The sequence below is a fragment of the Salvelinus fontinalis genome, chromosome 21, assembly GCF_029448725.1.
Source record: "Salvelinus fontinalis isolate EN_2023a chromosome 21, ASM2944872v1, whole genome shotgun sequence".
In the NCBI taxonomy this organism is placed as follows: Eukaryota; Metazoa; Chordata; class Actinopteri; order Salmoniformes; family Salmonidae; genus Salvelinus; species Salvelinus fontinalis.
The window spans coordinates 13610580-13636582 of record NC_074685.1 but is presented as its reverse complement, the minus strand read 5'-3'; the positions used below and the strand labels follow the sequence as shown (position 1 = coordinate 13636582).

The 26003-nt window shown below is 43.2% G+C and overlaps 3 protein-coding genes across 6 annotated transcripts in view; 2 read left to right on the top strand and 1 right to left on the bottom strand.

Annotated features, from left to right (window-relative positions):
* The window catches only part of LOC129818231 (transcription factor 7-like 1-B), a 31720-nt gene extending 19501 nt beyond the window's left edge, over positions 1-12219 (bottom strand). Inside the window, exons 1-3 of one of the 2 annotated variants that reach the window (XM_055873972.1) lie at positions 11230-12219; positions 11012-11090; positions 9971-10122 (exon numbers count right to left, since the gene is read on the bottom strand). In XM_055873972.1, coding sequence (XP_055729947.1) covers positions 9971-10122; positions 11012-11090; positions 11230-11415 — 417 coding nt within the window. In that variant the 5' untranslated portion in view covers positions 11416-12219. Of the gene's footprint in view, positions 1-9970; positions 10123-11011; positions 11094-11229 lie in introns of both variants that reach the window. The other variant, XM_055873971.1, reaches the window with a different exon arrangement.
* On the top strand, positions 10965-23336 carry LOC129818232 (drebrin-like protein B). 3 transcript variants are annotated; one of them, XM_055873974.1, is made up of 17 exons: positions 10965-11157; positions 14104-14249; positions 14380-14435; positions 14642-14754; positions 14983-15057; positions 15157-15300; positions 15380-15466; positions 20197-20274; positions 20521-20672; positions 20774-20828; positions 20949-21014; positions 21302-21404; positions 21630-21815; positions 22201-22275; positions 22380-22513; positions 22667-22736; positions 22960-23336. In XM_055873974.1, exons 2-17 carry the CDS (start codon positions 14167-14169, stop codon positions 23094-23096), a joined length of 1614 nt encoding a protein of 537 aa, XP_055729949.1. In that variant the 5' UTR covers positions 10965-11157; positions 14104-14166; the 3' UTR covers positions 23097-23336. The 3 variants fall into 3 exon arrangements, with proteins under 3 accessions (XP_055729949.1, XP_055729950.1, XP_055729948.1); XM_055873975.1 differs by lacking the exon at positions 14104-14249 and having other exon boundaries at positions 10966-11157; XM_055873973.1 differs by lacking the exon at positions 10965-11157 and having other exon boundaries at positions 13811-14249.
* A 377-nt stretch (positions 23337-23713) lies between these two features.
* Positions 23714-25596, top strand: LOC129818230 (cytochrome c oxidase subunit 5B, mitochondrial-like). The gene is made up of 4 exons (XM_055873970.1): positions 23714-23864; positions 24314-24384; positions 24658-24757; positions 25021-25596. The coding sequence occupies exons 1-4, from the start codon at positions 23768-23770 to the stop codon at positions 25131-25133; spliced, it is 381 nt and encodes a 126-aa protein (XP_055729945.1). The 5' UTR covers positions 23714-23767; the 3' UTR covers positions 25134-25596.
* Positions 25597-26003: the final 407 nt, after the last annotated feature.

The window sequence follows — 26003 nt, the reverse complement described above, 5'->3', positions numbered from 1 at the left end:
CACAATTTTGCCTAAGAACACAGCCATGAATAAAGAACGGTACCAACACATCCTGGATGGTTGGGAGAGCAACTTTTCCCAACCATCCAGGAACAGTTTGGTGACGAACAATGCCTTTTCCAGCATGATGGAGCACCTTGCAATTAGGCAAAAGTGGCAAAAATAACTAAGTGGCTCGGGGAACAAAACATCAATATTTTGGGTCCATGGCCAGGAAACTCCCCAGACCTTAATCCCATTGAGAACTTGTGGTCAATCCTCAAGAGGCGGGTGGACAAACAAAAACCCACAAATTCTGACAAACTCCAAGAATTGATTATGCAAAATGGGCTGCCATCAGTCAGGATGTGGGCCAGAAGTTAATTGACAGCATGCCAGGGTGGATTGCAGACGCCTTGAAAAAGAAGGGTCAACACTGCAAATATTGACTCTTAGCATCAACTTCATGTAATTGTCAATAAAATCCTTTGACACTTATGAAACACTTGTAATTACACTTCAGTATTCCATAGCAACATCTGACAAGAATATCTAAAGACACTGAAGCAGCAAACTTCGTGGAAATTAATATTTGTGTCAGTCAACTTTTGGCCATGACTGTACAAAAACAAAATATTGTAAAGTTGCCTAGGAGCTAGAAGCACGGCTGCACTATCTGTCGGTGCCATCTCTGGCTATTCTACAGTTAACCATTTAAATGTAATGACAAAATGTTGATTTCCGCCTAAATAGACATACCCAAAAGTTACTGCTATTCATGTGTAATTCCATGATTCTGACATGCTAAAACTTGGTATATTTGGAAGACATCTGTGAGATGAGGAAATAAGATAGGAAGATCAGAAGATAGGGGTTACATAGTTCAGAATACACAAGATCACGCACACACAAAATAACCGTTTATTTTTATTTATTTTGAAAGTCATCTTTCAATGACAATCTATTGGTGAATTGATTCCCAGAGCTGTAAACACATTAGATGGCTTCCACAACATGTGAACAATCAGGAAAAAAACTGGATTGATAGACCTAAACTAAAAATGGACAGATGGTTTTAGTAAGTGGTGTTAAGTGTGGTTACGGGACGTTTTCGAAGTGTCCCTAAACCTCTCCAAAGTGGCATATATTGGTATTTTCTTCTTGAACTGCACTGTTGGTTAAGGGCTTGTAAGTAAGAATTTCACGGTAAAGTCTACACTTGTTGTAGTCGACGCATGTGACAAATAAGGTTTGATTTGATTCGTCTGTAAATAAGACAATTCCAGTGCCATTACATATTTGCAATCCCTAAATGCTATTTGTTCAGCGTAAAAACACAATTTCTACCATATCAACCTCACTTAAACATTGTGGTGGTGTTATGGGTTATCCAGAGTACATTCAAGTGTCCTTTCAACCTCTCCAAAGTGTCCGAATGTGGTAATTGCACTGTGGATGTGCCTAAAAGTTATTGTTCACTATAAAAACAAAATCTCTACAACACCAACATCTCTCAAACATTGTGGTAGTGTCGGGGGACATACAGGGCATATCCAAGTGTTTTTCAACCTTCCAAAGTGCCTGAAAGTTTAGCCTAGGCATATCCAATGTATTGGTCCCACATACAAATGATCAAGTTCCAGTCAAAACTTTGGACACACCTACTCATTCCTGGATTTTCTTTATTTTTTTACATAGTAAAATAATAGTGACAACATCAAAACTATGAAATAACACATATGGAATCATGTAGTAACAAAAACAAAAGTGTTAAACAAATCAAAATATATTTTATATTTGAGATTCTACAAAGTAGCCAACCTTTGCCTTGATGACAGCTTTGCACACTTGACATTCTCTCAACCAGCTCCATGAGGTAGTCACATGGAATGCATTTCAATTAACAGGTGTGCCTTATTAAAAGTTAAGGAAAGAAATTCCACAAATTAATGCATTTGAGACAATCAGTTGTGTTGTGAGAAGGTAGGAGCGGTATACAGAAGATAGCCCTATTGGGTAAAAGACTAAATCCATATTAATGGCAAGAACAGCTCAAATAAGCAAAGAGAAACGACAGTCCATCATTATTTTAAGACATGAAGGTCAGTTAATACGGAACATTTCAAGAACTTGCAGTCACAAAAACCATTGCGCGCTATGATGAAACTGGCTCTCATGAGGACCGCCACAGGAAAGGAAGACCCAGAGTTACCTCTGCTGAAGAAGATAAGTTCATTAAAGTTACCAGCCTAAGAAATGGTCGAATTGCTGCAAAGAAACCACTACTAAAGCACAACAATAAAAAGAAGAGACTTACTTGGGCCAAGAAACACAAACAATGAACATTAGACCAGTGGAAATCTGTCCTTTGGTGTGATGAGTAAAAATGTGCGATTTTTGCTTCCAACCGCCGTGTCATTGTGAGAGACAAAGTAGGTGAAAGGATGATCAACGCATGTGTGGTTCCCACCGTGAAGCATGGAGGTGGTGGTGTGATGGTGCCACTGTCTGTGATTTATTTAGAATTCAAGGCACACTTAACCAGCATGGCTACCACAGCATTCTGCACCGATACGCCATCCAATCTGGTTTGCGCTTAGTGGGACTATCATTTGTGTTTCAAAGGGACAATGACCCAACACACCTCCAGGCGGTGTAAGGGCTATTTGTCCAGAAGGTGAGTGATCGAGTGCTGCATCAGATGACCTGGCCTCCCCAATCACCCGACCTCAACCTAATTGAAATGGTTTGGGATGAGTTGGACGGCAGAGTGAAGGAAAAGCAGCCAACAAGTGCTCAGCATATGTGGGAACTCCTTCAAGACTGTTGGAAAAGCATTCCAGGTGAAGCTGGTTGAGAGAATGCCAACAGTGTTCAAAGCTGTCATCAAGGCAAAGGGTGGCTAATTTGAATAATCTCAAACATAACATTTGTTTGATTTGTTTAACACTTTTTTGGTTAATACATGATTCTATATGTGTTATTTCATCATTTTGATGTCTTCACTATTACTCTATAACGTAGAAAATTGTAAAAATAAAGAAAACCCTTGACTGAGTAGGTGTGTCCAAACTTTTTACTGATACTGTACATAAAAAACGGACTTGGTTACACACGTGTCCTTCACAAAAAAAGGTGCAAAAATAGAAATAAGCTTTACTATTTACAAATGGCAGTCGTGCTTGTTTTACATCCCAGGTGTAGATGATTAGACTTCACTTTCACCGTAGCTAGTGCATGTCGTGAGTCTTTGAAGCAGTCCCTCTCTACCAGGAAACAAAAAGCAAACTGGCATTTCGGACAGAAGATCTGGCATTTTACCCTCCACCCTTGTTTTGTGCATAGCTTGTAGATTTTCCTTTGGTCATGTGTGTTAGATAGTGGCGCTCACCTTGAGTGTGTGGTCTTGTGATGGTTGTGAGGTTGCTTTGGGCCCCCAATTCAGCTATTTCCAACACCAGCTGCTCTCGGAAGGCCAACTGGGAAAGAGGAGCTTGACCTTTTGCTTTGGCCATATGCTTGTGGAGAATGAAACTATTTACTGTAGCAATGTCCACAAAGTGTAAAAAAAAAAAAAATCTACCACTTCCTGGTCTTGTGGAGGACCTGGTAGTAGCCTATCAGAACATCAGATAGGTCGACACCCCCCACGATAACATTGTAGTCCTTCACAGAAACAGGAATGGGGATATTCTTCCTTTTTCATCCTCCTTGAGACATGGTTGTTATTGAATGCCTTATGCTGTGTGGTGAGTATGGTTACTTCCATAGTGATCTTCCATTTCACAAAAAGCAGCTTGTTAGTCCTGATCGACCGTATGGTCCCCCTCTCTGCTGTCTTTGTCATGTTGTTTACCTTGGTCTAGGGGAAACCAATTCTGTTAGGATGAATGGTGCCACAAGACATTATTTTCTTTTTCAAGAGGTCTATTAAAAGTGGATGTGGAACCATCAGATGGGGTGATTGACACAGCAGGTGTAGATGTTGACCGGCGGCGGCTCTTGCTGGGGAGGGATGGCTTCCAAATGGCATCATCCAAATCCTCTGATTCCTCCACTCTGTTGTGAATTAAATAAATGGATATATTGTTGAAGACACAGAATTACAGTTGACTATATTTATAAAATATTACTGTAAAGTAAACACACTAAGCCTAAACTGTATATACAGTGACTCACATAGGTGTGAAGTACACAAAATGCAAACAGTGAGAACCACAAATAAACAATGGCTAGGAGAGTTTAGTGGCCTCTCCAAAGTTACAAGGATGAAACTTAGAACAGTGAACTAATATGAAACATAGGCCTATGTAACAAGTCATTTCTATGTAAACTAAATCCAAAGCACAAATAGCAGATCCAAAGCACAAATAGCAGAAAGCTTATCAAAAATTAAATGCATTTCGTAAATTATCGATATAAAGTCATGAAAATAATTTACTTACAGAGCTAAAAGTGGATCCAATCCTTCTAGAAAGCAATCTTCCTCGGCTGAGTCGAAATAATCGTCGCCCAAATCGCTTCCCCGATCCGAGATTGGTATACATAGCTGCCTTTTTTCGAGCTTCGTGTTCGATATTCTAAACCCCCCCCCCTTTTTTTTTCTTCATTGAGAAGCGATATTTTATGCCAAAGCGATGAAATTATAGAGAGGAAATCTGTTTACAATGTAATGTAGCGTGCTCGGTGCGTCTCGTCTCTGAGCCAGGTAGAAATAGTTTGCATTACGCATAAAAGGTTCTAGGCCTTGCTTTGTCCCACCCAGGCCAACGGCATATCCCTGAAAAGCTTATCCCATTGGCTACAAGACTGTCAAGGTGCCATAGTGGCCCTGTGTAATGGATGCCTACGGCATGTAGCAGGTGACGTCATATTTTTGATTAGCAAATAGTCACTTTGTGGACATTCGATGTTGCCATTAAGTCATACATCATCAGATAACATTGGTAATAGGCTAGATTTGTTCCTACCAACCTAAGGATTAATTTCATACCCCCATGTAGCTATAGGTCAAACACAAACCAAATGGAAGCTTACCTTGTAAGATGTTTGCTGTTTGATGAAAACATTGTGTAAAATAAACATTTTGACTCTCGGGGCTGGTGATCAATAACAGTATGTCACAGACTGACAAATAAGACATCATCATGATCTGCAGAGTCCCGGCTCTCGGTGGTGTGAATCGACGTATTCTGTGTTTATTTCGTTTATGCTCCACAGCGCTAACAGGAATGTAGGTAGCAACTATCTTGAAATTAGGTCATTGGCTTGGCCTGCCCTTATACATTCGTATGCCCATATATTGTAGTAAGTCAAATCAAAATGTATTTGTCACGTGCGCCGAATACAACAGGTGTAGACTTTACAGTGAAATGCTTACTTACAGGATCTAACCAATAGTGCAAAAAATGTATTAGGTGAACAATAGGCAAGTGAAAAAATAAAACAGCAGCAAAAAGACAGGCTATATACAGTAGCAAGGCTACATATAGACACCGGTTAGTCAGGCAGATTGAGGTCACACCAAAGATTTTAAGGCACAGATCAATAACCAAGATACTCAGCTTTCTGCAGACACCCTGCTTTTGCAGCTATGGGCTACCGTTCTCATTGAACTGAATTGAATAAAAAATAAAAAATAAAATAGGCTCCCCAAATATGGGGACTTTAAATTTAAGTAGGGATGCATGATATCAGAATCGGACGATATTAGCCAAAAATGCCAACATCGGACCAATGTCTAGTTTAACACCGATGTCAAAGCTGACATGCAAACCTATATAACGTTAGGTAGATGACGTAATGACGCCACGAAAAATACAATGCTACACGCGCAACACAGTATTCCTAACCTGGCCCACAATGTCTGCTGTGTGGATCTACTTTGAAGTTTCAAAAGGAAGATAACAAAAAGGCCATATGCAACATTTGTGCTGCTATTATTTCCTGAGGGGAGAAAGTGAAATCTTTCAATACCACAAACCTAATTACTCATTTGAAAGTGCATCACCCCCAGACGTTCAGCAACACCCAGAACAAAAGGAGAAAAAAAACTAAGTGCACACTTCCAACAACTTGTCCAACAACAAAGTTCAAGTTGAGCAGTCATTTGAAAGAGTAAGAACAGGGGCCTCCCGGGTGGCGCAGTGGTCTAGGGCACTGCATCGCAGTGCTAACTGCGCCACCAGAGTCTCTGGGTTCGCGCCCAGGCTCTGTCGCAGCCGGCCGCGACCAGGAGGTCCGTGGGGCGACGCACAATTGGCATAGCGTCGTCCGGGGTAGGGAGGGTTTGGCCGGTAGGGATATCCTTGTCTCATCGCGCTCCAGCGACTCCTGTGGCGGGCCGGGCGCAGTGCGCGCCAACCAAGGGGGCCAGGTACACAGTGTTTCCTCCGACACATTGGTGCGGCTGGCTTCCGGGTTGGAGGCGCGCTGTGTTAAGAAGCAGTACGGCTGGTTGGGTTGTGCTTCGGAGGACGCATGGCTTTCGACCTTCGTCTCTCCCGAGCCCGTACGGGAGTTGTAGCGATGAGACAAGGTAGTAATTACTAGCGATTGGATACCACGAAAATTGGATTAAAAAAAAAATAAATTAAAAGGAAAAAAAAGAAAGAGTAAGAACATTTCAGCGAGACACCTCAAAGGTAAAATCCATTAACGCCAAGATAATGGAATTCATTGCCCTTGACAATCAACCGTTCTCTGTCGTGGATGGTGTTGGCTTTCGCCGACTGGTCGGGCACCTCGAGCCCCGGTACACACTACCAAGCAGGCACTATTTTTCAGATGTTGCCCTACCGGAGTTACACAGTATCGTTGAAACGCACATTCATGAGCTACTTGCTATGGGCATCACTGCTATTAGTTTCACAACTGACATTTGGACCATCGATATCAGCCCCGAGTCTAACAGCACAGTGGGTCGACAAGGATTTCGTACTGAGGAAAGCCTTATTGCATGCTCGAGAATGTGCTGATTCTCATACTGCTGCTGCCATTTCAATGGCATTTGAGAACATGTTAGAAACTTGGAAACATGAAAACACTCCTAGCTCCATTTGTACAACTGACTGGAGAAATAAGCTCATCAACTGCGCCTGGAGCAGATGTGACACCCTCTGTCATGGCATTGAAACGCCTGCTCAACAAAACTTGCAAAAGTACTCTACTAGAGGCCGTGAACAAGTAACTTGTGTCATTCTCTCCGAGCCTCTTTACTGTGTTGCCAGCATGCTCGATGCTAGGTACAAGGACCGCTACTTCGATGCAGACAAGAAACAGGGTTTACATGACACAGCCGGACAAGATGGAAACGGACACAGTGACAGTGCGCACTGAAGAGACCCGCTGACAGAAGAGGCCACGGACAGACAGAGCTGAAACTTCACTGCTTGACATGTATGATGACATCCTGGTTGAGAATGAAACGATTGAACAAATTAACGAAACAGCACAGCTAGTAAGTGAAAGAAATAGGTTTTGATTATGTTTTACTGGTAATGGGGACATGTGTAAATGGCAACAAAATAATGTTTTGGTCAGTGTTTGTTTCAACTATAACTGTACTAGAATGCTAAAAAGGCAGCAAAAAAAAATATTATCGGGTATCGGTCAAAAATGTAATAATGGTGCATCCCTACATTTAAGGGGTTAACATTAGTATGTTTATCTTCTCTCAGACCGAGAAGTGGGCATCTCTATCACCATCTAATAGGGGAGGAAGGCTGGGGGAGGAGGAAGGAGTATCAACCACTGTGTGGGGATGATCTCCTATTGAGAACAGTATTAGGTCCATTCAGCTTCTCCACCTCCTCCTAATGACAACAATATCCCATTAATACCTGGGGAGGGGAATGGAAAGGCAGGCAGACAGGGTGTGTGTGTGGAGTTAATGTATACAAAAAAAGAGCAACTACTACCAGTTGTGTTGAAGGGAAACATTTCCACATCAGACTTAGATCGGAATGTTAGCTTTTTGTCTACTTACACATACACGATTCAGAGTGAAGATACCCGATTTCAAGTTTTCATAACTATTGGCATTCTGCCTTTTTGGATGTCGATTATGGCCGATTACATTGCAATCCACGAGGAAACTGCGTGGCAGGCCGACCACCTCTTACACCAGTGTAGCGTCAAAATGACCTTGTGGGCTGCAAGGAGCCAAGATAAGTTGCTAGCTAGCATTAAACTTATCGTATAAAACAAATAAAAAAATCTTCACATAATCACTAGTTATCATCAACCATGTGTGGTTATTACTAGGTTAACTAGCTTGTCCTGCTTTGCATATCATCAATGCGGGGGCCTGTTAATTTATCATCGAATCACAGCCTACTTCAACTTCGCCAAACAGGAGATGATTTAACAAAAGCGCATTCGTGAAAAAAGCACGTAAGTTTCACAAATGCACCTAACCATAAACATCAATGCCTTTCTTAAAATCAACACACAGAAGTATATATTTTTTTAAACCTGCATATTTAGTTAAAATAAATGCATGTTAGCAGGCAATATTAACTAGGGAAATTGTGTCACTTCTCTTGCGTTCAGTGCAAGCCGAGTCAGGTTATATGCAACAGTTTGGGCCGTCTGGCTCGTTGCAAACTGTGTTTCTTCCTAACAAAGACCGTAATTAATTTGCCAGAATTGTACATAATTATGACATAACATTGAAGGTTGTGCAATGTAACAGCAATATTTAGACTTAGGGTTGCCACCCGTTCCGACAAAATACAGAATGGTTCCGTACTTCACTGAAAGAATAAACGTTTTGTTTTCGAAATTATAGTTTCCGGATTTTACCATATTAATAACCAAAGGCTCGTATTTCTGTGTGTTTATTGTAATTAAGTCTATGATTTGATATTTGATAGAACAGTCTGACTGAGTGGTGGTAGGCAGCGACAGGCTCGTAAGCATTCATTAAAACAGCACTTTACTGAGTTTGCGAGCAGCTCTTAGCAATGCTTGAAGCACAGCGATGTTAATGACTTCAAGCCTATCAACTCCTGAGATTAGGCTGGCAATACTAAAGTGCCTATAAGAACATCCAATAGTCAAATGTGTATGAAATACAAATGGTAGAGAGAAATAGTCGACGCATCATAATTCCTATAATTACAACCTAAAACTTCTTAACTGGGAATATTGAAGAACTGGGAATATTAAACCACCAGCTTTTATATGTTCTCATGTTCTGAGCAAGGAACTTAAACGGTAGCTTTTTTACATGGCACATATTGTACTTTTACTTTCATCTCCAACACTGTGTTTTGCAATATTTAAACCAAATTGAACATTTCATTATTTATTTGAGACTAAATAGATTGTTATGTATTATGTTAAAATAAAAGGGTTCATTGTTCATTCAGTATTGTTGTAATTGTAATTATTCCAAATATATATAAAAAACGGATGATTAATCGGTATCGGCTTTCTTTGGTCCTCCAATAATCGGTATCGGCATTGAAAAATCATAATCGGTCGACCGCTAGCCTCAATCCCAAAACACAGAAAGGAAACAAACAAAAAAACAACATTAGCTACAACTGTAGCAGAGTTACACATGGATGGTGATGATATACTGTAGCCTCTCTCTCCCCCCTCGCTCACTCTGTCACACACATTCCAGCAACAGTGGTTTATCAGGGCTGTGTCGAGGCCTGTCTGCTGCGGTAGTGCCAGTGTGTTAACACACCATTAATCGCTATGAGATACATCATACGGCTCAGAGTCAGAGCGCACACACACACAACTCATAATTCACTGTCCCTTATAACACACTTATGACAGACATCCCACACAGTCGATACACACACCGCCAGACACCACACACAGACCATACACCACACACAGACCATACACCACACACAGACCATACACCACACAGACAGCTATGTTAGTACAGCAGCCTTACTTGCAAAAATTATAAGAACAATAACAGTGGCCGTATGTGATGCATGTTCCTGCGTGCATGTGACTGACTCACCGTCCTGGCGCCGGGTGAAAGGTAGGGGTTGCCAAGGTTCCCCAAGTGTCCCAGGTTGGCTAGGCTACCCAGGTCAGGGATCATCAATAAAGGATAGCCAGCGTACAGAGATGCCTTGAACAACCCACTGTCGTGTTGCTGTCTCCTCAGAGCTGGGAGAGAGGGAGAGAGAGACACTGTATATTGACATAATGACATTTGAAATGTCTTTATTCTTTTGGAACTTCTGAGAGTGTAATGTTTACTGTTAATTTTCATTTATTTAACTTTTGTTTACTATCTACTTCACTTGCATTGGCAAGGTTAACATATGTTTCCCATGTCAATAGATCCCTTAATTGAATTGAAAAAAATTGAGACCGAGTTAACTTCAACAACCACTGACCAACTGCCTCCTCAGAGCTGGGGGATAGACTAGGGATGGGTTGTTGTCAATCTATTATAATCTGTTTAGTTGCTTTGTTAGCATGTAAGACAGTGACTTCTCTTGTCAACAGGGCTCATTGAATTGAGAGAGAAAGGGAGGGTGTGGGAGATAGGGGGGGGAAATGAGGCTTGAGAGAGGAGGATTCTGGAGGAAGAACTGAGCGATTTCCACTAGATGTTCCAGCTGCAAAGTCATAATTGGCTATAACACAAAAATGTATATAATCAAACATTTGCTTTTTGGTCTTAATTTAAGTTTAGGCATTCGGTTTTGCAGTGTGTTTAAGGTTATGTTTAAAATCAGATTGTATGACTGTGCCAGCTAGTGACCATTCTGCAGAGCTGCCGCCAAGGCAAGAATGCTTGTGGTTGTTGATTTATTGCTATATGCTCTGTGTTTCTTGTAAGGGGTGTAAGATGACCTAACTCTTTCAATACAGATTTTTTAAATGAATTGAGAAATAAAGGAATGGACTGGGAGGGAGAGAAAGGAGGAGAGGATGAAGAGGGGGATATAGAGAAAAGTGGGGGGAGGGGGACACTCATATGAAGGATCAAAGTGAGAGTTACAGGTATACAGTGTTGTAGTTTTACTATGAGTTTGTGGTGTTTTACCTTCTGCAACGAACTCTCTCTGTCTGACATAACTCTCCCAATCCGGTATGTGATGCTGGGGACGTCTATGACTGACTGCCTGCTGACAAATACACACAAACGTTGTTTGCCAAAAAACACTGGAGATTGGTAGCTAGAAGAAAAAGGTTAGTACCGTAGTTGTTTATATAGTGATTCAATCGTCTGTCCCTAGCTGGCTAGTTAGTAAAGTTAGCTACCTCGGAGTCAGACGAACTGCTGTTGTTCTCCGTCTCGTTGACCAGTGAAGACTTGACATCGTCCAGGTCCCGCTCAGAGGACACATTCTCGGCGGTCTTTTCCTCCTGCTCCCCCTCATCTTTAAACGAGATCAACTCGTCGTTGGCTCCCAAATCATCTCCTCCTCCTCCGTTCAGCTGCGGCATCTTGAATTTCTAAAAACACACTCACTGTTGTCTTGCCGTGGAAGTGATGTCGTACCCACCGAGTTTCAAAACACCCTGCTAACGTTAGCTAGCTAGTACACTGTATTATTTGGATTTCCAGTGGTTGTAACGAGATTAGCCATAAACAAGACTGGTTGTTGCAAACTCTGCAAAAATAAGCATCCAACGACTGTTCATTGTTAGCTAGCTAACGTTAGTTAGCCATGCTAAGCTAACTAGTTAACTAGCTAGTCGATTCCTGGAGTTGTTCCACTCGTTTCTTGTCGCGTCTTTTATTTTGGGCTAGAAAAACAGGCTAACGTTACAACCCACATCGACGATTCCACGAATAATCGGATACTGGTGTAAAAACAACTAGCAATCTCTTAAAACTGAAAGGGAAAACGAAAACAATGGAAAGTTGTACGTCGCAGAAGTTTAAAACACGCACGCACATAAGTTTGTCCTCCTGCACATAGGTTGTCCTCCTACTTAACGTTACCCTCCCGAGTAAAATCAGCCCGAAGAAAAGTCAGCTCACAAGCCTACTTTCTTAATTATTTTGTCGTCCATTATCCTTCAAAAATAGAAAATGCAATCCTTGCGAGTTTGAGAAAAAGTTGAGAAAAACAAAAAGTCGCTGGTTGTGTAGCGTGTTTATGGTCGCGTGGGAAATAATACAAGTCGCTTGGTGTTTCTGAGGTGGAGTGGAAGGAAGAGCTAGGCCGCCGCCGGGAGACTGTGGGTGGGGGAGGAGAGAAACGGGAGAAGGGAGACTGAGGGAAGACTGGGGGTGGGGGAGGAGGGAAAACGGGAGACTGGAGGAAGAAAGTGGGTAGGGGGGTGTTTGGGCAGAGTAATTCCAGTCCAGCTATCAACGATGTATGTGTCAATGGCGCCAGGAGTTTTTCCCATCTGATTTCTTGAGCTGAAAAAAAATATTGGTCAGGGGGAAAGTATATCTATGCAATGTCTGGATTCCCAGCCAGATCACCCGTGATACAGTGGTATAAGGCACTGTATCTCAGTGCAAGAGGCGTCATTACAGTCCCTGGTTCAAATCCAGGCTGTATCACATCAGGCTGTGATTGGGAGTCCCATAGGGTGGCGCACAATTAAAAATACAAATCAGTTTTCCTCCGCACTGAATATCGCTCAGTTTTACTGTTGTTTCACCACACTGAATTATATTGGATTCCAGCTGGCTTCATGTGCATATTCATAGGAGAGAACTGAAGGATGTAATGGTAGGCTAATGATTATGATGAAGATAATGGTGTTGATAATGCCCGCTCTTCTTCTCTCTTTAATCTTTGTGTGTGTACTTTTTTCTGTGGGACTGTAACCCGAGCCCTCCCTTGGTCTGTTATCAGCTCTAACACCCCCCCATATATGTTTATGTGACTGCAGGTCCTTGCTACAAAATTGACACTCAACCCTCTAGCAAACCACAGGCATTTCCAAGCTAACATAATACTATTGCACAATAGTGTGTTTGTGCATGTGTGTGTGATGGGGGTGTTGGGAATGATGAGTGTCATGCCCCCCTCCCTCATAATAAAACCACCCACCAACGAGCAAAGGAGACAAGGGCTTAGACTGCATCTGAAATAGTGTGTGTGTGTGTGTGTGTATTTGTGTCTACGCCTCTATGTCTGTCTGTGTACATTGGTGAAAAGGAATTCCCTCTTTTGTTCCTGAGAAAGCTAGTGTATGTTCAGTATGTGTGTGTGTGTGTGTGTGTGTGTGTGTGTGTGTGTGTGTGTGTGTGTGTGTGTGTGTGTGTGTGTGTGTGTGTGTGTGTGTGTGTGTGTGTGTGTGTGTGTGTATCTGTGTGCATGTGTAAAAGAGGAAGCTGTAGGGTGCTCATCTACACACAGAGAGAGAGAGAGCATGCACGAGAGAGAGAAAGAGAGAGAGAGAGGGATGGCAGGGATAGAAAAGGAGGGAGAGAGGGAACTGCTCACCAACAGCAAAGAGATAATGAGATAGAGAGTATTTGATAGGATAGAGAAAGAGTGGAGATCTACTTATCAACAAGGCTGATGTTTGTGAACCTTCTGTAGTCTAACCAGCAATCACCTTCAGTGCCTTTACAGTAGACTCTTCCACCACCTGAATAGTTAGCAGGAAGCATTTAGTCTGCCAACCTGCTTGTACTGAAGAACTTGCGGTACTGCAGCACCAATCTAAAATATTTGACTTTTCCGGTTCTGCCCTGACCGGTTTCTTTCTTTCTCTCTTTCTCTCTCTCTCTCTCTCTCTCTTTCCCTCTTACTCTCTCACACACACACACACACACACACACACACACACACACACACACACACACACACACACACACACACACACACACACACACACACTGCCCCGACAAGTTTCAGAGGGGTGTGTGTGTAGTAGTTCCTTCGTACTGAATCAGCTCGGACAGCCTGTGTGTGTTAGCGGTCCTCTTTCCTTGATTTCTCTAGGTAGAATATTTAAATCTTACTTTGACACAGAGAGGAGACCATTCTTTTGCCGATTTGGTCCTGATCCATCCCAGTTTTGACAAAGCTGAAAGAATCCCCTTGGTACAAGACTCACTTGTCATTGGAAGTTCTACCTTTACCCACTAGAGTGCTCTTTCATCATTCAGTATATCTCAGCTACTCCAACTGAAGAGACCATTTCTTATTTCCTGGATAGAGTTTTGGTGCTGCGTTTTCTTTGACGCGGTGGATGCCACGGCACAGATAGACACACAGGAGAATGTCGGTGAATCTCAGTAAAAATGGAGCAGCGCTCACGGCCGCGTATAAAGAAGTGGTGGATGTGAAGTCTGATACCAACTGGTGAGCAAGAACTGAGAGAAGGATTAGATCAGTTGATTTGGTATCACAGTTGTACCTGTATGTGTGTGTTTGTGATTCAGCAATGACAAGAGAGAGAGAATCTTCCAGTTGTTTTTCTGTCTGTCTACAGGGCTCTGTTCACCTATGAGGGGAACACCAATGACATCCGCCTGGCAGAGAAGGGAGGTGAGTGTGGGTCTGCAATATGAGTTGTTTGTGCATGTGTGTAATGGGGGGGGGGGGGGGGGGTTCAGGGAACTTGTTGTATGATAACTGAAAACTGAAGATACACCACACCACGTAGGCTTTAGTTTAGCTGGCTGACATGGTCATCAGTAACGTTGACGACCCACGTTCGATTTGTGTGTTTGTGTATGTGTATCTGTATGTAGACGGCGGTCTGGAGGAGATGGTGGAGGAGTTGAGCAGTGGGAAGGTGATGTATGCCTTCTGTCGTGTCAAGGACCCCAACTCTGGCCTGTGTAAATATGTCTTCATCAACTGGGTAAGTAGCACACACACACACACACACACACACACACACACACACACACACACACACACACACACACACACACACACACACACACACACACACACACACACACACACACACACACACACACACACACACACACACACACACACACACACACACACCACCCTCGAAGCATAACGATCACTAGAGACCTTTGTCAGATCAGCCATTCACCTTTGTGTGTGTGTGTTTTAGACAGGTGAAGGGGTAAAGGACTCTCGGAAAGGACAGTGCGCCAACCATGTCATTTCCATGGGTAACTTCCTACGGGTGAGTTTTACCTGCTTTAAAGAGAGAGATGCTCCAAAATGTTAATTCTCTAAAATCGCGCTGTGTAGACTCTCTCTCTTACCAATCTCTTTCCTGCAGGGTGCCCATGTGACCATCAATGCACGGGGAGAGGATGACGTGGAGCCAGAGAGCATCATGGGTAAAGTGGCCAAGGCGTCGGGGGCCAACTTTAACTTTCGCAAAGAGACACAGAAATACAGTGACGTACCCAGTGGACCTGTGGTGAGAACACACACACACTCACGCACACACACAAGCATACACACACACACACACAGAGTAATGTGTTGTTGTGTTTCAGGGGTCGATGTACCAGAAGACTAATGCTGTGGATGAGATTCTGCAAACCAAAGAGACACAGAAATATGACATACCCAGAGGGCCTGTGGTGAGAACACACACACACACACACACACACACACACACACACACACACACACACACACACACACACACACACACACACACACACACACACACACACACATACAAGACAGTGTAGTTATTCCCTCTTCAAGGCAATCAAACAGGCAAAACGTCTACAGACAATCACGGACTACAAAAGGAAAACCAGCCACATCACGGACACCGACCTCTTGCTTCCGGACAAGCTAAACACCTTCTTCGCCCGCCTTGCGGATAACACAGTGCCACCGACGCGGCCCGCTACCAAGGACTGTGGGCTCTCCTTCTCCGTGGCCGTCGCGAGTAAGACATTTAAGCGTGTTATCCCTCACAAGGGTGCTGGCCCAGACAGCATCCCTAGCCGCGTCATCAGAGCATGCGCAGACTAGCTGGCTGGTGTGTTTACGGACATGTTCAATCTCTCCATATCCCAGTCTGCTGTCCCCACATGCTTCAAGATGGCCACCATTGTTCCTGTACCCAAGAAAGCAAAGGTAACTGGACTAAATGACTATTGCCCCTTAGCTGTCTCTTCTGTCATCATGAAGTGCTTTGAGAGGCTAGTTAAGGATCATATCACCTCTACCTTACCTGTCACCTTAGACCCACTTCAGTTTGCATACTGCCCCAATTGATCCACAGACGATGCAATCGCCATCACACTGCACACTGCCCAATCCTGTCTGGACAAGAGGAATACCTATGTAAGAATGCTGTTCATTGACTATAGCTCAGCATTCAACATCATAGTACTCTCCAAGCTCATCATTAAGCTTGAGGCCCAGGGTCTGAACCCCACCCTGTGCAACTGGGTCCTGAACTTCCTGACGGGCCGCCCAGGTGGTGAAGGTAGGAAACAACACATTCACTTCGCTGATCCTCATAACTGGAGCCCCACAAGGGTGCGTGCTCAGCACTCTTCTGTACTCCCTGTTCACCCATGACTGCGTGGCCAAGCACGCCTCCAACTCAATCATCAAGTTTGCAGATGACACAACAGCAGCAGGCCTGATTACCAACAATGACGAGACAGCCTACAGGGAGGAGGTGAGGGCTCTGGGAGTGTGGTGCAAGGAAAATAACCTCTCACTCAATGTCAACAAAACAAAGGAGATGATCGTGGACTTCAGGAAACAGCAGAGGGAGTATCCCCATATCTACATCGACGGGACCGCAGTGGAGAAGGTGGAAAGCTTCAAGTTCCTCTGCGTACAAATCACTGACAAACTGAAATGGTCCACCCACACGGATAGTGTGGTGAAGAAGGCGCAACAGCGCCTCTTTAATCTCAGGAGGCTGAATAAATTTGGCTTGGCACCTAAAACCCTCACAAACGTTTACAGATGCACAATTGAGAGCATCCTGTTGGGCTGTATCACCGCCTGGTACGGCAACTGCACAGCGCGCAATCGCAGGGCTCTTCAGAGGGTGGAGCGGTCTGCCCAATGCATCACCAGAGGCAAACTACCTGCCCTCCAGGACACCTACAGCACCTGATATCACAGGAAGGCCAAAAAGATCATCAAGGACAACAACTACCCGAGCCACTGCCTGTTCACCCCGCTATCATCCAGAATGCGAGGTCAGTACAGGTGCATCAAAGTTCGGACTGAAAGACTGAAAAACAGCTTCTATCTCAAGGCCATCAGACTGTTAAATAGCCATCACTAGCACATTAGAGGCTGCTGCCTATATACAGTTGAAGTCGGAAGTTTACATACACTTAGGTTGGAGTCATTAAAACTCGTTTTTCATCCACTTCACAAATTTCTTGTTTACAAACTATAGTTTTGGCAAGTCGGGTAGGACATCTACTTTGTGCATGACACAATACATTTTTCCAACAATTGTTTACATTCAGATTATTTACCTTATAATTCACTGTATCACAATTCCAGTGGGTAAGACGTTTACATACACTAAGTTGACTATGCCTTTAAACAGCTTGGAAAATTCCCCAAAATTATGTCATGGCTTTAAAAGCTTCTGGTAGGCTAATTGACATAATTTGAGTCAATTGGAGGTGTACCTGTGAATGTATTTCAAGGCCTACTGTAACGGCTGTCATATTCGTTCTCCTCCTCAGACGAGGAGGAGCATGGATCGGACCAACACGCAGCGAGGTATGTAGACATAATGATTTATTAAATGAAGACGAAACACTTAGAACACTTGAATAAACTACAAAATAACAAACGACGTTAAACAGACCTGAACTTGTGAACATAAAAAACAATGAACGCACGAACATGAAAGCACGAACGAGACGAGACAGTAAGGTGTGGTGTAACAGACACAGACACAGCAACATCACAACATCACCCACAAACAAACAGTGAGAACAGCCTACCTTAATATGGTTCTCAGTCAGAGGAAACGTCAAACACCTGCCTCTAATTGAGAACCATATCAGGCAACACATTTAACCCAACATAGAAACACATAACATAGAATGCCCACCCCAACTCACGCCCTGACCAACTAAACACATACAAAAACAAGGAAAACAGGTCAGGAACGTGAGACCTACCTTCAAACGTGAGACCTACCTTCAGTGCCTCTTTGCTTGACATCATGGGAAAATCAAATGAAATCAGCCAAGACCTCAGAAAAAAATGGTAGACCTCCACAAGTCTGGTTCATCCTTAGGAGCAATTTCCAAACGCCTGAAGGTACCACGTTCATCTGTACAAACAATAGTATGCAAGTATAAACAGCATGGGACCACGCAGCCGTCATACCGCTCAGGAAGGAGACATGTTCTGTCTCCTAGAGATGAATGTACTTTGGTGCGAAAAGTGCAAATCAATTCCAGGACAACAGCAAAAGACCTTGTGAAACAGGTACAAAAGTATCTATATCCACAGTAAAACGAGTCCTAAATCAACATAACCTGAAAGGCCGCTCAGCAAGGAAGAAGCTACTGCTCCCAAACCGTGATAAAAAAAGCCAGACTACGGTTTGCAACTGCCCATGGGGACATGTGGAGAAATGTCCTCTGGTCTAATGAAACAAAAATAGAACTGTTTGGCCATAATGACCATCGTTATATTTGGAGGAAAAAGGGGGCGGCTTGCAAGCCGAAGAACACCATCCCAACCGTGAAGCACAGGGGTGGCAGCATCATGTTGTCGGGGTACATTGCTGCAGTAGGGACTGGTGCACATCACAAAATAGATAGCATCATGAGGGAGGAAAATTATGTGGATATATTGAAGCAACATCTCAAGACATCAGTCAGGAAGTTAAAGCCTGGTCGCAAATAGGTCTTCACAATGAACAATGGCCCCAAGCATACTTCCAAAGTTGTGACAAAATGGCTTAAGGACAACAAAGTCAAGGTATTGGAGTGACCATCACAAAGCCCTGACCTCAATCCTATAGTAAATTTGTGGGCAGAACTGAATAAGCATGTGCGAGCAAGGAGGCCTACCAACTTCACTCATTTACACCAGCTCTGTCAGGAGGAATGGGCCAAAATTCACCCAACTTATTGTGGGAAGCTTGTGGAAGGCTATCCGAAACGTTTTACCCAAGTTAAAAAATTTAAAGGCAATGCTACCAAATACTAATTGAGTGTATGTAAACTTCTGATGAAAGAAATAAAAGCTGAAAGAAATAATTCTTTCTATTATTATTCTGACATTTCACATTCTTCAAATAAAGCGTTGATCCTAACTGACCTAAAACAGGGAATTTTTACTAGGGTTAAATGTCAGAAATTGTGAAATACTGAGTTTAAATGTACTTGGCTAAGGTGTATGTAAACTTCCGACTTCAACTGTACATAGACTTGAAATCAAATCAAAAAATGGAACAATAGTCACTTTAATAATGTTTACATATTGTGCATTACTCATCTCATATGTATATACTGTATTCTATTTTATTCTACTGTATCTTAGTCTATGCCGCTCTGACGTTGCTTGTCCATATATTTATATATTCTTAATTCCATTCCTTAACTTAGATTTATGTGTATTGAGTTGAGTTGAGTTTATTTTATTTTTACAGGGATATTGGGTATATATTGTGAAATTGTTATATATTGCTTGTTAGATATCACTGCACGGGTGTAGCTAATAACACAAGCATTTCGCTACACCCACAATAACTTCTGCTAAACACGTGTATGTGACCAATCAAATTTGATTTGATTTGACACACACACACAAACTGCTGTAATGTTTTTATTTTTTTATTTCACCTTTATTTAACCAGGTAGGCCAGTTGAGAACAAGTTCTCATTTACAACTGCGACCTGGCCAAGATAAAGCAAAGCAGTGCGACACAAAGAACAACACAGAGTTACACATGAAATAAACAAACGTACAGTCAATAACACAATAGGAAGAAAAATCTATATACAGTGTGTGCAAATGAGGTAAGATTAGGGAGGTAAGGCCAATAAATAGGCCGTAGTGGCGAAGTAATTACAATTTAGCAATTAATCACTGGAGTGATAGATGTGCAGAAGATGAATGTGCAAGTAGAGATACTGGGGTGCAAAGGAGCAAAATAAATAAATAACAATATGGAATGAGGTACCTGGATGGGCTATTTACAGATGGGCTATGTACAGGTGCAATGATCTGTGAGCTGCTCTGACAGTTGATGCTTAAAGTTAGTGAGGGAGATATGAGTCTCCAGCTTCAGTGATTTTTACAATTCGTTCCAGTCATTGGCAGCAGAGAATGTGTTGTTGTGTTTCAGGGGTCGGTGTACCAGAAGACTAACGCTGTGGATGAGATTCTGCAAACCAACAAGGACAACTTCTGGGCCCAATCTCAGGTAGACCTTCTCAGATAGCCAAGCCTACATTTTATTTGTCTTATGTAACTAGTAAGCTACATTGAAGTGCTTGCTCTTAAGACATAACAAAATTCCAGACAAAAGTAATACTATACTATATTGTTATCTCCCTATTCCTAATGTGGTATGTAATCCTGTTTTGAGTTACTCTGCTGCTGGTTCTTTGGGAGTTTGGTTCCAACAGAAGGTTACATTTCTCACACTTTCTCTCTCTCTCTCTCTCAGAGAGATGAGGAGGTGCGTCAGAAGGAGGAGAGCAAGAGAGTGGAGGAGGAGAGGCAAAGGGTGAAAAGAGAGCGAAAAGAGAGGGATGAAAAGGAGGCTGCAGAGAGAGAAATGAGGGCAAAGGAGAGAACCTCTCAAATCGACCAGGCAAAGTCAGTCATCACACATGCGCAAACACACACAAACCCATGCTCAATAATATAATATTGTCTGTGTGTGTGTCCGTTTGTGTGTGTGTGTTTGTGTTTGACAGGACTTACCAGAAGCAGCAGGAGTCAGGGTATAGAGACCAGGAACAACATCAGCCGGTGAGCCTTCTATGTGGTACTATGTGTGATTTCTATGCGTTGCACAAAATGCTTTTGTGAGTTGCAGTATTCCACACTTATTTGTGTGTGTGTGTTTTTCTGTGTGTGTCTGCTTTTTAGGAGCAGCAGGACATTGAGCGTCAGAACTCTCAGAGGATAAGACCTGCATCTGTACAAAATGCAAACGTGAGAGTCTGCACTCACTGTGTGTGTGTGTGTGTGTGTGTGTGTGTGTGTGTGTGTGTGTGTGTGTGTGTGTGTGTGTGTGTGTGTGTGTGTGTGTGTGTGTGTGTGTGTGTGTGTGTGTGTGTGTGTGTGTGTGTGTGTGTGTGTGTGTGTGTGTGTGTGTGTGTGTGTTCAATATGTCATAATTTACTGAACTTTGTGTGTGTGTGTGTGTGTGTGTGTGTGTGTGTGTGTGTGTGTGTGTGTGTGTGTGTGTGTGTGTGTGTGTGTGTGTGTGTGTGTGTCAGGAGGCAGCACGTCTGATCTCCCAGAGGTCCTTGAACCCCAGAGAGCTGTTTAAAAAGAGAGAGCAGAGTGCTTCACTGGACAGCACGCCCAGCTCCAGACCTGGTAAAATCACCTAGAATGTTGTAATAGTGTTGTATAGATAAGCAACAAGGTGGGAATCGATATAGAAAACTGGTCAACGCTAAACACACTTAATAACTTAAATGAAGTTATCAATATATCCTTATGACATATCAATAACACATTCTGCCCCCCCCCCCCCATAACACATATTCCCCTAGCCCCAATAACATATAGCACGTATTATTCCCCTCCCTCCTCCCTCAGGGAAGCTGCAGAGCCACTTCCTGGCTCAGAAGTCCACTGAGCAAGAAACACCCATCGAACCACGTTCCCCACAATACCCTGCTTTTCTTCACCCAGAAGCCCCGGCTCCACTGCTCCCAAAAACACCTGCTCTGCTCTCAGTGCCCAAGGCACAGGCAGCCCCACTCTCACCTGTCCAACCCGCAGGTAATACATGCACCCACCCACACCTGTATCATAGATAACCCTTTAACCCCTGCTCCACTGCTCAGAATACCCTGCTCCACTGCTCCCAGAAGCAGCTGCCCCACTCTCGCCTGTCCAACCCACAAGTCAGACACGCATGCACACATGAATGCACACACACATCTGTATCATAGCTAAGCCTTTAACCCCTTACTTCCCTACTCCCAGAAACCCCTGCTACTGTGTTCCTACAGCCTGAGGCACCAGCTGCCCTACACTCACACGACCAACCCATAAGCCAAACACGCATGCATACAGGCATGCAGCTAACTCTTTCCACCACAGGCTGATTCATGTCGTAGTGATAAGGCTGTCTAAATAATATGTGTGTGTATGTGTGTCACAGAGTCTTCCTTCACTGAAGAGGAGTACTGGTCAGATGATTTTGATGATGATACACAGGACACAGCGCCAGAGGACGGTAGGCCTCCACCTCACACACACACGCAAACTAATTTCCACTCTCACATTGTTAGCACTTAAAAACTACAGCTGGTGAGGGTTTTTAAATATTGAATCTCTCAGAGCCAACAGTTGCCGGCCTGGTTCAGGGTAGAGAGGGGCACATTGGCCAGGATGAGGTATACGAGCTCCTGCCATTGGCAGCAACAAATGAGGAGGATAACATTTATGATGATATCTACCAGGACACACCCACAGTAAGTCTACAGGAAGTATGATGGCGTTGCTCTTAGCCATGTTATCAAATATTATTCCAAATAGGTTGGAAAATTCTGTGGTGTTATGACTCCACTGTTTTATTCCTCTTCAAATCTTCTTTAACTCCCTATCACTTGAACAATCTCTCTCAGGTGCTGGAGCAGAGAAAGGAGGCCAGTGGACAGGATGTGCATGCCAGGGCTCTGTATGACTACCAAGCCAGTGAGTGTTGCCCAGCTCTGGGTTCAAATCAAGTCCCTCTTTTTTTCTAATTTCATCTTCTTTCATCTTATCCTTCTTTGCTTTTCTAATCTTCTCTGATGTCCCAAGTCATATTCCTTCCCTTCTTCCATCTCTTTTGGCACCACTCATCCCTATCTCATCTCTATCCATAAAGTTGTATTGAATTTAATCTTCTTTCATCCTTCTCTCCTCTCCTCCTCAGCTGACGACTCTGAGATTACCTTTGATCCTGATGACATCATCACAGGGATAGACATGGTGGATGAGGGTTGGTGGAGAGGCTACGGACCGGATGGACACTACGGAATGTTCCCGGCCAATTACGTTGAGCTCCTGTAGTTCCAAAGCCCTCCCACATGCCTGTACAACCAATTAGAGCATCAGTTAGATCATTCTACTGTATTTTAATGTACAACAGAGCAATTCTAGTCTTTATGATTGTCTGGTTTTAGTCAGGTCTCAGACTAGTAGTCTTCCATGGGATTATGGGGATGTTTGGGGTTTTATATGTGTCTTGAAGTTGTCAGACTTTTGCTTTTGATCCACTTTTCAATAAATAAAGATGCATGTCCAACTGTTTCCATGTGCTTAATCTTTTCTGCCATTTGAAGCCTCGTGAGTTCCAGATTATTTATGCTCATCCCTCTTCTATGAAATGCGGATGGTGTATTAATTTGGACTAATCTTGCCTAGTCTAATAAAGGTTAAATAAAAAATAGATTATTAACAGATGATGTCATGTAGGCCTACTGAATGGACTGCAATGTTTTCTTAGTTGTTTTTGGGAACGAAAGGTTGAATAAGTTTGCATGATAAAGTATATGCATAACCTACCTTTTCAGGTAACGTTAGTCAACCACCAGAGCCTTGAACGCGTCTATTTTTTTTAAAATACAAGAGCACAGACGTCAGAATAATGCGACTGTCACGTAATGTTAAACGTCATCAGTGTGCTGCCAGTTGTATTTCGACCTCATATTATACATCAGTGCTTTCGACCAGAAGGAGAAATGGCTGCAAGGTTATTGCTTCGCTCGGCCGTCAGGGCCGCTACAACTTGCCGGGCCGCCCCGGTCCCTGCTCTCACCCGCGGCATGGCGGTTGGTGGTGAGTCGGTAATGTGGAGGTTTTGGGCAGAAGCCATGGAAGCATCGTATTTGACATATGGATGTCCTGCCAAGGACAGGCGATGCATTGCCAGGCAATGGCGCAAGGTTTCCTAGCCAAGTTATCACAATATTCGTTGTATCAAAATACAATTTTCAATCTGTCCACATTTTGTTCTCATTAAGTAGCTAGCTGAGTAGATGTTTTCATGTCCTATATTGAGCTATTTTGCTTTATATAGCGACCTTTGTCAAAGTCAAAGATGGTACCTTAGTTTAGGGTTCTAGCTAGCGCGTTAGCGAGCTATCCGTGTCGACTTTATCATCGAATGTGCTTAGCGCGGAAGTAGCCCACTGCTAATTTTGCTAGCTAATAAACTAGCTAATGCCAACTAAGTGACTAGCCAACTAACTAGTTAACCTTGCTAGCTAACACTGACATGTTTTCAGGCATCCCCACCGACGAGGAGCAGGCCACTGGTCTGGAGAAGATCGTTATGAAGGCTGCGCAACAGGGCGCGGTGAGTCTAGATTACATTTGTTTGAAATTAATATTATTTGCGTCAACTGTGTTGCCCTGGCCAACATTTACGTAACACCGGTAGTTTAACATGTCAAGTATTAATTAGTTTGGCAGTAATCTCACTCTCTTCTCTCAGCATTGGCTCGACATGCCTCTAACTTTTTCTAGACACATTTAGGATCCTTAGAAGGTTTCTGTGTGCTTTGTTCTCCATGTCACCAAGTCATACCTAGGTCTAATACTGAACCTGTCTTGTGTGATTTCTTTCCAGGACCCATACAGCATGTTGAAGCCCAAAGAGTATGCTGGCTCAAAGGCCGACCCCCATCTGGTGCCCTCCATCACCACCAAGAGGATTGTAGGCTGTGTCTGTATGTGACTAGTTTTATATTAGTCTTTCTACAGCTGTCTGGTAGTTTTGTGGCCAGAAGCTGTACCACTCTGATTTGTCATGGCCGTCTGAGGGTTGTTCTTCCTACTCATATCTAATGTCTCCTTCAACTGATCTATCCCTCCCTCCTATCTTTCTCCCTCTCCCTCCCCTCCCTTTCTCCCCCTTCTTTCTCCCCCTTCTCTCTCCCTTTCTCCCCCTTTCTCCCCCTTCTCTCTCATTTTCTCCATCCTCTCTCTCTAGGTGAGGAGGATAACACTGCAGTGGTGTGGTTCTGGCTCCATCAGGGCGATGCTCAGCGCTGTCCCTCATGTGGCTCCCACTACAAACTGGTGCCCCATGAGCTGCCCCACTAAAATACACCAACACACACCCTCTTATATATATACACACATGACCTAGTACCTTTACATTACATTCACTGAAAGATTCCAGCTTCTTTAGGATGAAGGGGGTTAGATGGTGATGTCAATTCTCAATGTTCTTTCAGGAAGTGTATTTGCACTGGGAGTTAGTTGTGTTAAATTAGAATGTTGGGCCTCTGTGTGTACCCTTTGGTTTCTTTTAATCATGTGTTCGCTGTCCAATTTATCTTTCTCATCCTAACGTCTACTTGAAAATCTATCTAACCTGCTAACCTCAATGTCAGTCTGTGATCACAGGACCAGTTATTGTTTAAAACTTACCGAAGGCCTAGGCCTAACGGTGTGGGACGCAATGTTATTTGTCAAGCAATTCCATTCAAACAGCAGTTTACGGTGATGTATGTACTGTACACTTGGTCTTATCAAATCAATAAAGTCTACACCTTAACTCCTCTTACTGTTTCGGTGGTGATGTAGAATAGTGTGATGGTTTAGGTCAGGGGTGGGCAAAATACAGCCTATGTTAAAAATTAAAATAAATAATACTAAATCCCTAAAACCAGATGCAAAGTATGTAGAAATAGACCTATATAATTAGACATGAGTGACAGTTTTCTAGGCTGTAAGTTGATTTTGACCAGCAAATCTGTCCACATAAAATCAGTGGCACTCTGTTAAATTTTGATATCCCAATGTGGCCCTCGAGCCAAAATTAAGATTATTTAGCTGATCTGGATCTGAGAAGCCGGCGCATATAATGGTGTATTCATTCAAGGACTATGCTTGTCGCACTTATTTTGACAGTTTTCATTGTGGTGCCATGTGTAATGTATAGTACCCTGCTTCTTGTAAGAGCAAGCT

What these genes read in the sequence shown, in the direction of transcription:
- LOC129818230 (XM_055873970.1), top strand. Translation starts at nt 23,768, where the DNA reads ATGGCTGCAAGGTTATTGCTTCGCTCGGCCGTCAGGGCCGCTACAACT. An exon ending in AGGCTGCGCAACAGGGCGCG is followed by an intron (nt 24,385 to 24,657) that starts GTGAGTCTAGAT and finishes ATTTCTTTCCAG; the next exon opens with GACCCATACAGCATGTTGAA. An exon ending in GAGGATTGTAGGCTGTGTCT is followed by an intron (nt 24,758 to 25,020) that starts GTATGTGACTAG and finishes CTCTCTCTCTAG; the next exon opens with GTGAGGAGGATAACACTGCA.
- LOC129818232 (XM_055873974.1), top strand. Translation starts at nt 14,167, where the DNA reads ATGTCGGTGAATCTCAGTAAAAATGGAGCAGCGCTCACGGCCGCGTAT. An exon ending in CCATGGGTAACTTCCTACGG is followed by an intron (nt 15,058 to 15,156) that starts GTGAGTTTTACC and finishes TCTTTCCTGCAG; the next exon opens with GGTGCCCATGTGACCATCAA. An exon ending in CTCACCTGTCCAACCCGCAG is followed by an intron (nt 21,816 to 22,200) that starts GTAATACATGCA and finishes TGTGTGTCACAG; the next exon opens with AGTCTTCCTTCACTGAAGAG.